The sequence below is a fragment of the Melospiza georgiana genome, chromosome 14 (assembly GCF_028018845.1).
Source record: "Melospiza georgiana isolate bMelGeo1 chromosome 14, bMelGeo1.pri, whole genome shotgun sequence".
In the NCBI taxonomy this organism is placed as follows: domain Eukaryota; kingdom Metazoa; phylum Chordata; class Aves; order Passeriformes; family Passerellidae; genus Melospiza; species Melospiza georgiana.
Window position 1 is genome coordinate 2,096,152 of NC_080443.1, and position 14,285 is coordinate 2,110,436.

Consider the following 14,285-nt stretch of genomic DNA (forward strand, 5'->3'; position numbering starts at 1 on the left):
GCTAGGCTGTGTTTCCCACCCGCAGATCTCAGTCCCAGAGGCAGTGAATGGGAGCGAGCAGAGCCGAGGTGCCCCGCGGGTGTGTGCGGGGCAGGCTGAGCAAAGCCTCCCCCGGGGCCGCAGCCGGAGGTGCTGCAGCCGCAGGACAGCGCTCCCGGCAATGCCGGGCCGTTTGCAAAGCGCTTGGGGGCCGCGGTGCCCGGGACTGCGGCACTGCCGCGGCAAAGGAGCGCTGGGGAGGCAGCGGGAGCCCCGCGGGCAGGAGGGCTCCCCGCTGCCGGGCCGGGCCCGGCAGTGCCGGCCTGGCTCGCAGCCCGAGCGCTGCCTCGCCTCAGCCGGCTTTGCCTTGCGTAAGGCGGCCCAGGCCCAGCCTATAAAGGCCCGGCCCGCGGGCTGGGGCCCAGTGGCACCATGGCAGCTGCGAGGGACACGGCGCGGCTGGCCTGGATCCTCTGCCTCGGGGCCGCGGCGCTGGTGGCCACAGGTAAACACCGGGGATACGGCCCGGGGCAGCTGCAGGACAGAGGGCACCTGCAGCTGCCTCCGGGGCCAGCCGAGAGCCGGGCACAGACCCTGGGCAGGGATGGGCACAAACCCTGGGCAGGGATGGGCACAGACCCTGGGCTGGTATGGGCAATAACCCTGTGGTGGGATGGGCACAAACCCTGGACTGGGATTGGCTCAAACCCTGGGATGATATAGACACAAACCCTGGGCAGGGATGGGCACAAAGCCTGAGCTGAGCTGGACACAATCCCTGGGCTGAGCCAGGTACAAACATTGAGCAGAGATGGGCACAGAGCCTGGGCTGAGCTGGGCACACAAATTGAGCTGCAGTAGTAAAAATTTCATTACAGTTTTTAATCTCCTTTCAGTCATTTGTTTTACTTGCCTTCTTTGCAATAAGTCAAATCCCTGTCCCAAAATCTTGCCTGCTGAGGCTGTGTAGCCACAGTACCACATCTGTATTTGGTGGTAGCACTTTCCCACATGGGGTTAAAATGTGTTTTTATCTAACAACCCAGGGCAAAAAAAATAATAGTAAGATCTCTATGCATCCACTAATGTGTCTTCAGTAAGACAATACAAATTATATACCTGAAGGAGATGGAAAATGAGGCCAATCAAAATGAAAGCTGAAATAATATCAGCTCTACTGATTTAATAAAGGTATAATTAAAAATTTTCAGAAGAAATTTAAAATTACATTTAAAAACATTAAAATTTAAATTTAAATTAAACAAATGTAAATGAGCAAACACTAGTGATCAAATTAGTAAAATAAAATAGCATGTTAAGATAGTATAGTGTTAAAGCTGATGTGAGTTTGTTGAAGCTTTATGTATAAAAACTACTTGTCTAAGTGCACCAAAGGTGTACATTTAAGTAGCAAATGTAGCAATTACTTACAACCAGAGCAGTGATGTGATTCTGTGCTGCTGTCCAACAGAACAACCAGAAGCAGAGACCAAATACGGGAGAGTCCGAGGGTACCAATTCCACGTGGACACAGCTGAGAGGACTGTAAATGTCTTTTTGGGACTGCCTTTTGCTAAGCCTCCTGTTGGATCACTGAGGTTTTCTGAACCCCAGCCACCTGAGCCATGGGAAGGTGTCAGAGATGCCACTTCCTACCCACCAATGTAAGGTCATGACCAAACCACTGACCCTTTCATGATGTTAAACTCTGGGCATTTCCAGGACTCTGATGTGCTCACAGGGCCATCCATGAAGACAAATTCCTTGGTGCCCCCTCGTTGCACCTGCAGCTGTCCCAGTGGATGCATTTCTAAAGACACTCTGGGAGCTGCTCTCTGTGCCAGCAGCTGCTCTCTGACAGGCATCAGAGAGAGCTGAGATGGAGCAGCACTTACAGACAATGCTCTGCCTCGGGGGCACTTGGCCAGCCCTCACCAATCACTGGAAACCTTTGGAGCAGGGACAGAAAGGAGCTGAGGAAATGTTGGAACACAGCCTTAGCGGGAAACTGCTGAGTCAAGTGCTTAAAAGGGCACTTGGGAAATGCACAGCAATGCCAATCTACCTTGTAAATGTCTCACTCCCTTGATTTGTCCTACTGCTGCCCTTGTTTAATCGCTCAAGGTTAATATCTACCATTGCAATGTAAAAAGCTATTGGAGACTTCAAATAATTCATTTAGATTTGCATATGTATTTCACATACCAATCTAAAAGCGTGCTGGAGATCAGTTTCTGCTTGGCACTTTGTGGTGGAAGTGCAAAAACGTTTCTCTTCACAGCTTTCATGATGTAGTGAAATCTCTTCCCTGTTACCCTGTTACTTTTGCATTTATTCAGGTGTCTACAGGACCAAGTACAAGGACAGAATTTTTCAGACTTGATTACCAACAGAAAAGAGAAAGTTGTTCTGCAAGTGTCTGAGGATTGCTTGTACCTAAATGTCTACACACCTGTTTCGACAGGAGAAAAGGAGAAGCTGCCTGTAAGCAAAACCTTTATAACACCTTCAGCAAAATTATCTGACAGAAAACTTCAACCTCTGCCATGAGCAGACATGCAGGGGCACTTTTGTAGTGATGAACAACTTACATGCTTTGTCCCAGCAAATATAAGTTGGAATTAAAGAGGCACAAAATCCTATTTTACAAGTAAAATTGTATTGCCATCTAGCTAAGCAGTGCTTGATTTAATCCAAAGGATCAGTCCAAAGTCACAGGGCACTGACACAGTGTAAACATTTAACAAAAGCAGTGCCATTTTGTAGCCCTGCAGGCCTCAGATTATAATGACTTCTGCAATTTGTGAAATGTATTCTGAAAGAATCAAGAGTGTAATAGCACAAAATGTTGTATCATGGGCTACATTTAGTTTTTCTCACTGGGGCCTCTTACCTAAGCTGGGTTGATCCTCTGTTTCTTTTTCCAGGTCCTAGTATGGATCCATGGAGGTGGATTAGTTATTGGAGCAGCTTCATCATATGATGGCTCAGTATTTGCAGCATTTGACAATGTGGTGGTTGTAACAATTCAGTACAGACTCGGTATTGCTGGATATTTTAGGTGAGTTGGATGATGTCAGTTTTTCCTAAGTGATTTCCAAAAGGATGTGTGCAAAGCCTTTGTAAAGAGAAGTGCAGAAGACTTGCTTATGCAAAGAAACATTTCTGAACTGCACCTGCAGCCCTGGGGACAATTTCCAGTGCCAAGGCAGCTTCCAGGTCTGTTCTTGTGGGGCTGCTGCTCCAGTCTCAGGGATGCCCAAGCCATCCATTTGTCAGTCGTGGAGGGAAGTTCTGTGTAGACAATGGCAGATGATTTCTCACACCACAGACTGTGTTTTCCTCTGCCTCTTGGCTTGCATTGAGCACTTGAACAAATCTGTTCTGTCCCTGCAGCACTGGTGATGAGCATGCCCGGGGTAACTGGGGATATTTAGACCAAGTGGCGGCTCTTCGCTGGATTCAGGAAAATATCATGCATTTTGGAGGAGATCCAGGATCTGTCACTATCTTTGGAGAATCTGCAGGAGGAATCAGTGTTTCTGCTCTTGTAAGTTCCCAGTAATCATGAATTGTAATTACTTAGGGGAAAACCCCTCCATCCATTTTCAGTATCTGCATGGGAAGTCAGTGAGAGAAAAGGGACGGGGTTACGGTGACACATCACCTGGGTCTTTGATAACACAACAAGGCAAAACAACACAGATTTTGAATGATAATAATTTGTTTTTTTCATACTCAAATGTTGTGGTTAAGAAACAGAATGTTATTACTCATCTGTTCAATGAAGTTTTCGTCGATTTGGGTTTTTTTCCCAATATAACAGCTGTCAAAGTCTAATCTCATGAGAAAAGTCCTTTAGGAGGAGTTGTGCACTCTTGCCCAATTTCTGTTAGCTTTGACAGCCACTTGTGCAAAGTGATTGAGGTGAACAGTTCTGGCAGCTGGTACAGCCCAGCAGTTTGTGACCCTGTGATTGTGTAAAATCTTTACTCCAACACGGAGCACATTGGCTGTGACTCTCTCCTTCTCCAGTCGCTCCCACTTTGGTACAGCTCACACAGCCCAGCCAGGCTTCCTTGTACCTGGCATGCACATCCCTGCTTCCCGTGGCCAAAAGCTCTTTCCTGCCCTTCTGCAGCACAGCCAGCCTGCCTTGGGCACATCCCATCTGTACCTGCCCTGCAGGGTGCTGCTGGGAGGCCCTGGGAGCAAAGGGCAGGGGAGGGAAAGGCCCTGAGCTCCCCATCCCTGCCAGCGCTGCCAAAGCACTTTGCACAGCTGGGCTGTGGCCAGAGGCTGCACAGGGGCACTCTTAGCACATGGGCTTTCAAAATGCCCCCAATGGCCACTGTTGACACTGAAACCCAAAATCCCAGGGGAGAACACACTGCTTGTCATGCTTGTCCTTGCTTTCTCACAGGTCTTATCTCCCCTGGCCAAGGGCTTGTTCCACAAGGCCATTTCAGAGAGTGGCACTGCACCCCTGCTCTTGTTCACTGAGCCTGAGGAGGAAGCACGGGTGGGTACTTGTGGTAATTTTAATTCCTTTTTCCAGGTATATCTTAAACTGTTCAGTCCAAAATATTGAATCATATGAATTCACATTTCTTGTGGGTGAAGGCAGTCTTTAAAGGCAGTATTTCTGTGTGCAAATAGTACATGTTTAATGATGCGTTGCTTATCAAACCCCAAAATATCCACAAAGAGAGAAGAATGTAAAGTCAAGGAATATTGTAACATGTAGGGTCTTTAAGAAAACTCAACATATACTGTTTGGGAGGAAAACAGTATCAGACTCTGAATACTCTTCTCTTCCCTTCCTGTTTGATGCGTGTAGTGTACAAACAAACAAGACTTTATTCAGGTTTTTTTTACTTTGAGAACTATGGTTTCATCCTTTCTTTTCTCTTCAAGTGCAAGAAACAATTTCCAGAACCTGGAAGCTGGGACATCAAAGAGACAGCTGTCTCTAATGGCAGCTCTTGCTCCAGCCAAAAAGACATCACCAAGAGTGGTAGAATGTGCTCTCTGTTGCCCTGCAGATGGTTTATTCTCTAACTCCTTTATGTCACCCAGCCTTCTCAGCCCAGCCTGTTATTTACCAGCATTGTCTCAGAATATTTCTGTATCAAAAAAACCTGGAGGCAGAGGTTTTCCCCTCCTGCCCAGCCCGTGGTGTGAAGGATTGTGAGGGCTTCCAGTGCCCTCCCTCAGGAGCTGGGACAAGCCAGGCTCCAGCATCCTTTGTGCAGGAGCTTTGGCTGCTCCTGCTGCACTCGGTGTCTCATAGAGCCAGACAGAGGAAATGTGTCCAAAACTGTTTGTTCTCACTGCTTGCAGAAAATTGCTGCTGTCGCTGGCTGTGAAAAATCCAGTTCAGCTGCAATGGTTGAATGCTTGAGAGGAAAAACTGAAGAAGAACTACTACAGATAACACAGAAAATGGTAGGTGAAATAATTCTTCTTGCAATTAAGTGACTCCTCAGACTTTTTCATCCCAAAGAATACCCTTGGTGGGATGTAAAATTAGGAGAACCTGAAGTGGATGTAAAATCTGGCGTTCTTGACTTTTTCAGGACATGACAGCACTGCAGATCTGCAATGAGACCTCGCCTGAGAAGTGCAAACAGGTTCCTGCCCTTCATTCTGCATGCACTTGGAGCTACCTGTGGCTTGCTGTCATGCTCAACCAGGGCAAAGAAAAGAAAATGGCACAGATGATTCTGGAGAACCTGAAAATCAAATTATATGTTATGTCCTACTTACAAGTTCCTATCTCATTGCTTATGTGTCTTTCAAACTTCAATACAGATGTGGTTTTTCCCCACTGTTGCACACATCCATGGCCATAATTAACTAACATGGGAATTCAATATAATGACTTCTACTTCACAAACATTAGAAATATAATGTTAATCTTCCCAGTCTTCTACTGAGTGCAAAAAAGCAGTCAGAGAAAATGGCTTGGATAACATTATGTTTTGTATTTTCACTTGGATTCTCTTTGGAACTGCAGTTAAAATGGGAGCATCTTTAGGAAGTAAAATGGATGCACTAATGAAGCTTTCTTTTTTTGCTTTTTCTTCAGGTTTACTTTCTCACCAGCACATGTGTGGATGGTGTGTTTTTTCCAAAGAATCCCAGGGAATTACTCTCTGAAAAATCAATCAATGGTGTCCCATACATCATAGGAGTAAATAACTGGGAATTTGGATGGGTAATACCTATGGTAAGGAACTAAATGTATTGATATTTAAACATCATTTTGTGAAGAGAAGATTTTGAACTCAGCGTGATTCTCCATATCATGCAGGCATTGAAATATCCTCCTTTTGTGGATGGTCTGGATAAAGATGTTGCACGTCAGATTTTACAGCGCAACTTAGCAATACTCATTAAGGTAAGAGACCAGTTTCAGAATAACCCAGTGGTGCTGCTTGGCTGGTCTGCCTGGTTTTACTCCTGGAGGGACACATTTCCCAGGGAAATGCCATTGTGCTGGACAGCTCCCTGAATTGGGGCAGAAACAGGCACACAGGTGCTGCACTCCTGTTACCTCCAGTGACTGGAAATACTCTCTGCATTCCCAGCCTAAGTGCCCCTCTTCTTCAAAAGGAGTTCTGTGGGAATCCAGGAGTGATGCAGGTACCTAAACAAGGTCGCTTGGACATTGTAGATCCCCCCAGGTCATGCAAGACATGCAGAGCAGCAGCAGGTCTGGCAGGAGACCTGTGGGACACAACCTCCTAAAGCAGAAGCTGGGCACTGGAAAGGAAACCCCGAGAGGTTTGGGGTGCACTGACACATTCCTTGAGGGTTCTCAAGGTTCTGCTTCCTGTAATTTACAAATCTCTTGGTTTTGTGGTGCCTTTGTGCTCTCCTGAAGCTACTCCATAGAGAAGTACAAATTATGAGGTAAGAATTAAGGACCCTAGAAGCAGAGCCAGTACTTGCAAGCATCAATCAATGACACAAACATTCACCATGAACTTGGAAATGCAGAGCCCAGGCTTGTTCTGAAAAGCAGAAATATGGTCATCGACATCAATCAATGGATTTGATGAAATCCAGCAGGATTTCTGTGCTCTTGTGAAGGTGTTTGCACAGAAGAGAGAAGAGTCAGCATCACTGACTGCTGCTTATCTAAAGGTGGTTGATCCTTTGATCTTGCATCCCTCTTGTCCCCAAGATCACCTGTACCCACAGCTGTGTAACTCCACTCTGAGCTCTGAGCCACACTCTGACACAGCTGGGGATTTTCTCTGAAAGCTCTTGGTGGGGATTAGCCAGGGATGTGCAGAGGCCACACTCACCCACTGCTGTTGCTCCTTACAATATTCATCATCATTATAATACTTTTCATAGCTTTTTCAGGGCCTTACATCTGAAGTTGTTGACAGAGTGTACAAGGAGTACATGGGAGATGCAGAAAGCCCTGCTCAGGTCCGAGATGGCCTCCTGGATGCACTGGGAGATATCTACTTTGTCATCCCTTCTGTGGAAGTGGCCAGATCCCACAGAGGTACCCAGCAGCTTCAGAACAGCTGTTCAATTCTGGCTGGAGGTGGTGTGGACAGTGTGCAGCACTTTTCACTATCCAGAGAACTGGTAGTGGTTTTATTTAACCAAAACAGGTATTCATGAAAGTTTATCATGTCTGGAGCAGTATTTTCAGCTCTCAAACCAGCACTTTTCTGTGTCCTCTAGATGCTGGCAACCCAGTCTACTTTTATGAATTCCAACATCGGCCGAGTTCGGTGGAAGGTTTGGTACCAGAGTTTGTAAAAGCAGATCATGGAGCTGAGATTGCCTTTGTCTTTGGAAAGCCATTCTTAGCTGGTGATGTACCCATATTTCTTCCATCTTCCTTTTAGACCCTCATTATTTCTCATTTCAATTACTGCATGGCTTTAGAATAGAATTTCTCTCTTTATAAGCATTACAAACATTATGTCTATTATTAGCATACCTTATATATCATACGCCTCATTATGAGCATAAACATCTTCTGTCTTCACTAGCAGATACTTTGCAATACATCATTCATCTGCAGGTCTCTCCTAGAAAAACCCCCAACAGCTCATGGCAACCAGGAGAGGTGTTGCAATGATACAGCTGATACTCATTAGTTACTTTCTAATATGGCCATTTCCTCTCTCCCTTTGCAGGAGGTGCTACAAAAGAAGAAAATGAACTTAGCAGAACTGTGATGAGATACTGGACCAACTTTGCTAAAAATGGGTGAGAATCACAGTGCTAATTACAGCTCAAGTTCAGTCTGTGCTGCCCGGAACGTACTTACCTGCCTGAAGCAGTACTTATATGGTGCTTCCCAAAATTTGACAGAATTGAAGAGAAATATTGAAGCAATTTCTCTTCTTAAAGGTCTTTTTAAAGAACCTGCAGACATGAGGAAGAAAAAAATCTAAGAGCAGTTACTGCATCAGCAATGGAGTTTTAGATTTAAAATGAATGGCAACTTTTACACTGTTGCTGTTCTACTGAGGAGCATTTTCATAAAATACTGTCCATTTATTCAGGTACCAGAATCACATCAGCTGGGCTCACCTGCTGGTTTTCTGAAATGCTCTGAACCTGAGCAGACAGCAATGGATTGTCAAATGGAGAGCTAACTTTTCCTTCTTTTATTTCCAGAAATCCCAACGGGGAGGGCTTGGTCCATTGGCCTCAGTATGACCTGGAGGAAAAATACCTGGGAATAGACCTGGAGCAAAAGGCAGCAGAGAAACTGAAAGAACACAGAGTGGAGTTTTGGGTACAGCTCATGAAACAAAGTCAGACTGGAAGGAGAAAACACACAGATTTATAAGATCTGTGGAGGGCAGAGTTTGCTTTTAAAACCCAAAGGAAAGTCAAACAAAATGAATTTGTCAGCATACAGAGTAATAATCACCTTGTAACTCACTGTTGTGTAATCTGCTGGCCTAATCACAGTGAAGGGAGAGCAACAAGGGGCATTCAGAATGTTTGTCAGACTGAAAATCACTATTTAATGAAGCAACCAGAAAAAACCCCACAATCTGTCCGGGTCCTGACAGACCGTGGTACCTACTCAGTGCATATCAAAAGTGAATACTGAGGTGGGAATTGGCAAATGAACTGAAATCTGTAAGAAAATATATATATAGAATATACTGTAAATGTCAGACTATTTTATATGCTTATTCCCTTCTTCTTTCAGAAGGGCATGGTCAGTTGTCCTTCCTAGAGACTCTTTCTGCTTTCTTTCACTGGAAATAGCTTGTAGGCAGCAGAGCATCCATCAAACAAAGTCTGTGATGTGAGCTTGACATCTCACAAAAGAGGACAGAAAATCTCTACCTGTTCTATTGCTGTCTGAATTGTTCTAAATAAATGGTGCTTTGATTTTTGGAACTTCCTTGTCTTTCACTAAACTGATGGAGGCTCATTCCGAGAGGTCAAGGCACACGTGAGAAGCCAGAAACGTGCCCAGGTTCTTTCTTCCACCCCAATGGTTTCAGGTATGAATCTTTGCAGGTGTCTGTGCAGGACCTGAGGCTTAAGGCTCTTCCACAGCCTCTTCTGGGCTGTGACTGTGTGTCCTTCACCCCTTCCTGGCAAATGCCCGGTGCAGGGGCTGCAGGAGGACGCAGTGCTGGCAGGACAGAGCCCACAGAGGCAGAGGGGGAGCAAAGGCTGGTGGTGCTCCCTGCACGTTGTTGGCTCAGCAGCACCAGAGAGGAGATCTGCTGACATGCAGAGTGTGCACCCCCAGCCTCCCCCAGCTGGGGAAGGGCTCAGGGCACACCGGGAGGGAAGTGGCTTTTTTGCTAGCTTACATGGCAAGCAGGACACAAAGGGACAATGTGGGAATCCAGGAAGCCAGGAGAGCTCTCCTCATGGCCACAAACAAACAAACAGCCCTACTCCAACTCCCCCTTGCACTGGTGCCCAGCTCCCACATCCCACAGCACCTGGGGGCTCTCACAGGGACAGCCCAAGCTCCTGCTCCAGCTGGTGACCCTTTGTAGGTGTCTTCTTCTTCCTCCTCTCCCCTGGCTTCACTTGCTTTTGCACACCTGTGGATCTCAAGCAGTGCCATCTGCACTACCTGGCCACCCCCTTTTCTGCATTTTCCATAACTTGTGAAAAACTCCAGTTGTGGCAATCAGGAACAGCTAATTGCAGCAACCATGCTGCCAGTTGCTGTCACACATTTCTTACCCCTTCCCTTGTTTTGCTCTGGCACAGCCTTTTTGTCCATTAGTGGTGTGTTTGTTGAATCAATGTGTCTGTACCTGCACATTCACAAAAATCATTATCCTAACAAGACAGAAGGAATCCTGTGTCTTTGGGAATGCAGAGCCATCAGTACAACTCCTGGGAAGAAGGGAGGCACACATCAGGCACACATGATTACAAAGAAGTTTCTGTGTGAGAGGAAGTGTTCTGTCCATCTGTGGATTTTAAACCCCAAATATAAAGACTGGTACACACGGTCAAACAGCTGGGAAAGGAATAACACCACGGCCGCAGTGAATAGGCCACATTTAAACAGCAGATCCTTACCTTATGTCCCAAACCTCATTTTATCTCATAGCTTTAGTATTCATGGTCACTTGGTTCAGATTCACAGCTGCACCAATAGTTGAATAAATTCTCAGCAGTATATTTACTGATACTATTCAGGAAGAACTGCTCCTGTTCTGTTTTTCACATTCTGTCAAGAAAAGCCTTAATCTTTGTTTTTATGAAGTTTATTAATTATCCATAATTACTATAATTGCCTTTCTAATGTGGTGAGTAACTGTGTTTGTTCTGTGCCGGTGTCTTTTCTGAGATCATCTTGTTGCTGAGTGTGAAATATACAAATTTTTATTAAAATAGGATATTCTTTGCAGTTTGATAATTTGTAACTTGCAAACCTGATCAACAAGGAGGGAAATTTAATCTGTGAAACACAGCAGCCAACAAGCTCTAAGTGATGTGCAGCTGTTAGAAACACAAATTCCTGGTCAGCAGAATTGCCTTGTTAAGGTTTGGGGCTGGACATGTTCCGATGATCTCAGCCCCGTGGGAGGGTAACAGAGCTGTTTGTGCCTCCCTTGAGCTGCCTGGGAAAAAGGAAGCTGTGAGCAGGTGGAGTGTGCTCCCAGCTCCAGCAGCTCTGTGGCATTGGAGTCCCTGGGTTTACAGACAGGGACCTTCACTGATCACCTTCCCTCTTGGGCTGCAGGCACCTCACTGCTCAGGAGCTGGGCTCTGTGAGACTCAGACCCATGAGCTGTCTACACCTGGGAGTTTTAGACTCCCTGAATAAGAAGACTGTAAGCAATAAAGCACAGAGTTTGTCACATGGAGCTCTGGGGCTGTGTCATCCCTGTCTCACCACCGACCCCACAGAACACGTGGATGCCAACATAGTTGTGGTGACCCCGACGTGACACGACTCAGCCAGCTCCTGTGGCTACAATGGGAGCAGGCAGGCCGGTGTGCAGGCAGAGCACCCGACAGACCAGCAGGCAGGATGAAGAAAGAATCAAAAGGTGAGTGCAGAGAGTGTGCAGGCCAGCCAATAACCAGATATAACAAGAGGTGAGCGTGAAGATCCACCCAGTTTATACAGTGGGCAGGTCTGTTTTGTGGCGAAAAGCTTCTAAGAATCTGGAATTCTTATTATATTCCCCTTTTAAATAGAGAAAACTCCACAGGAGAGCATGGGAGGATCCGTCTCCATGGAAGAACATCCAGCAATGCACATATGGACCCATTTTCCAAAGGAATGACTTTGAAAAAGAGAATTTATTAGATTGGATATTATGAAGTAAAAATCAGGCATTGGAACCTACCAAAGAGAATGCATCAAAGATTCATACAAGGACATAAAATGGTGAATATATGCAGCTTACAAAAGCGACAGAAATGCAATTAAAATCCTAAGACCTTGGAAACGGATATGGAATTTAATAAGATGGATAAAAACCAAGATGTGTGACGAGAACCGCGTGTTGGGAAAAGCGGCCACGCCGCACTGTGAGGCGCTGAACTGGCGCCACAGGGAAGATTACACAACATCCCAGAGGGGTGGCGAGGGCTGGAGGCACAGCTGAATCCCGGCGGGCAGCGAGAGCCCGCGTGGAGCCGATACCTCGGTGTGCACAGGCAGTGCCCCGGCCGGTGGCCGGCCCTGGCCCCAAAGATAATTCCCAACTCCATGGAGCATGGCCGTGCCTCCACTGGGGGAACATACCTACTCCCTCAATCCAGCGTACATCAGGGGGCAGGGCCGGCCCCCAAGCCAGCATCACTGCAAGTGTGGCCTTGCCCCTGGCACTGCCTCCATGGATGGATCTGGAATTACATCACCAGGAGTTCCTGCAGTTGTCATACCTAGAAGTGGGACCACTCTTCCCTCAGCACAAACCCCTGCCAGAGTTAAAGCATTCCAGAGAGACAAGGAATCATCGTCCCCCTGCAGAACACCATGAGGGTACTGCTGTTGTGTTCTGTTATTTGGGTCATTCCTGATTTCTCCCCGGTTTGTAGTTGCACCCTAAGTTACCTTCCATTCCCCAATGTCAATGCTATCCCCGCTCCACCCATTCCACTGGAACCTCTCTTGTTTATCCTCAAATCCCCTCCGCAGTGCCTTGTCTGTGACTTGGTTCTCCGCCCCCATCTCTAGAAGCTTCCATGAAGGACATTGAGTGATTGGTCAAGGATCAGGGATCCCTCCCACTAAGTTTCATGAAAGGTTGTTCTAGTTGTCAATTGTCTCCCAGTTCCCTCCCCGTTGATCCTCTATTGGTGGGTAGTTAAACCCCTCCTTTGGTACCGGCCATGAATACAAGATACTGCTCCTCTTGTTTGGGGGCTTTTTGGAGTTGTAACCCCTGAGGCTGGGGGCTCTTCATGGCTCCTAATAAAGCTTTGCACTAACTATGCTCTGAATTCCTACTCCCTTCCTTCACCTGTGCTCTCTTAGCCGCCCCTGTGCACCCTGAGCGTGGGGCAGTGTCCCCTGCAGCCTGCAGCGTGGCACCTGGCAGGGCAGCACCGTGTGGCTGCTTGGCACACGCTGTGACACACCACAGATGCCTTGCTGCCAACAGCCTTCCCTGACCCTGCCACTGGCACAGCCTCTCAGAGCCTTCCCACGTTTCTAAACGCCAATTGTAAGTTTCCAGAGTGTGGGAAGAGCCCTTGCAGGGGGCCCACCAAGCAAAGGGTGGAGGGAAAATCATGCAGGAGTGTTATACCGTGGGACTGTAGCAAACAAACCTGCCCAAAAAATGGTGCTGACCACATGGCACACCATCACTCGGTGGCCAAGAGCAGGACACCCTCTCACCAAGCCCAGCGGGAAACCAGCAGCTCCTGAGCGTGGGCACTGAAGAGGCAAAGGAAAAAATTTACCAGCACCAGCCAAAGCAACACCAACACACCAGCTACCCCACATAGCTCAGCAGAGCCCCACAGCCACCCTGCCAACCCCTGCTTCAACTCTACCAAGGTTCTCACACTCCACAGGAAACACCTCCTGCAGCCAGTGAGGACGTGGTGATGGCAATGGCTGCTTCAGCTCCTGTGTTCCAGCCCTTCTACATCAATGTTGTGGATGAGGAAGATTACATGGGTTTCCTTGATATGGATCATGCAGATAAGCTACTGAAGGAGTATCAGCAGAGAGAATGCCTTGATTTGGAGCAGATGATGTCAGAAAGGTGAGAACAGGTCTGCAGTTCATGGAGAAACTGAAGGAATTGTGTGCTTTCCTGTATGCTGGCTGAGAATCTCAATGGCACTCTCACTAAGCCTGACTGGTGACAATTGTCTGGAAGCTCCTTTAGGAACCATTGGGGTGCTGTGCAGTGCACCCAGTGCTGCCAAAGCTGCAGTTACTCCAAGGTGCTTTCAGCTCAGCTGTTTCTCAGGGACTGAGCAGTGTTCATGGGCTCCAGGAGGTGCAGTGGGTGGTTAATCTCTGAAACAAGATCTGTGCCACATGGCAGGACTTTAGATCATGATATTCCATGCTTTTTCCCTTTACAGGCCTAAAGATTTTCTTCCATTTCAGTTGCATTTTTAGGAGTTTATTTTTTGGGGGGATTTTAGCTAGAGAGATGGCTGATGGAAAGACACCTGAAGGTTTAGTAAAGTTTGCCTGAAAAACACTTGTTGTGCATGGTTCCTGTAAATATTTTCTTAGTAAAATATTTACCTAAGGGGTTACAGTGAGGACTTCTGGCCTCTTGTGCCTGGATTGGGGACAGCATTGGATTTGTTTGTAGCTAAAGCTGCTGTCAACTGCAGAATCTGCA

The 14,285-nt window shown here is 46.9% G+C and overlaps 1 protein-coding gene across 1 annotated transcript; it reads left to right on the forward strand.

Moving 5' to 3' along the window:
* Positions 1–403: 403 nt before the first annotated feature.
* On the forward strand, positions 404–9,378 carry LOC131089280 (fatty acyl-CoA hydrolase precursor, medium chain-like). The gene is made up of 14 exons (XM_058033949.1): positions 404–484; positions 1,451–1,643; positions 2,319–2,463; positions 2,907–3,040; positions 3,376–3,529; positions 4,403–4,501; positions 5,323–5,427; positions 5,559–5,612; positions 6,071–6,211; positions 6,296–6,382; positions 7,357–7,504; positions 7,690–7,821; positions 8,151–8,223; positions 8,638–9,378. The coding sequence occupies exons 1-14, from the start codon at positions 412–414 to the stop codon at positions 8,810–8,812; spliced, it is 1,713 nt and encodes a 570-aa protein (XP_057889932.1). The 5' UTR covers positions 404–411; the 3' UTR covers positions 8,813–9,378.
* Positions 9,379–14,285: the final 4,907 nt, after the last annotated feature.

Bases quoted from the DNA above. Each gene is read 5' to 3' on its own strand.
- LOC131089280 (XM_058033949.1), top strand. From the start codon at position 412: ATGGCAGCTGCGAGGGACACGGCGCGGCTGGCCTGGATCCTCTGCCTC. The intron at 2,464-2,906 runs GTAAGCAAAACC...TTCTTTTTCCAG, and splicing joins GAGAAAAGGAGAAGCTGCCT to GTCCTAGTATGGATCCATGG. The intron at 5,428-5,558 runs GTAGGTGAAATA...TGACTTTTTCAG, and splicing joins TACAGATAACACAGAAAATG to GACATGACAGCACTGCAGAT.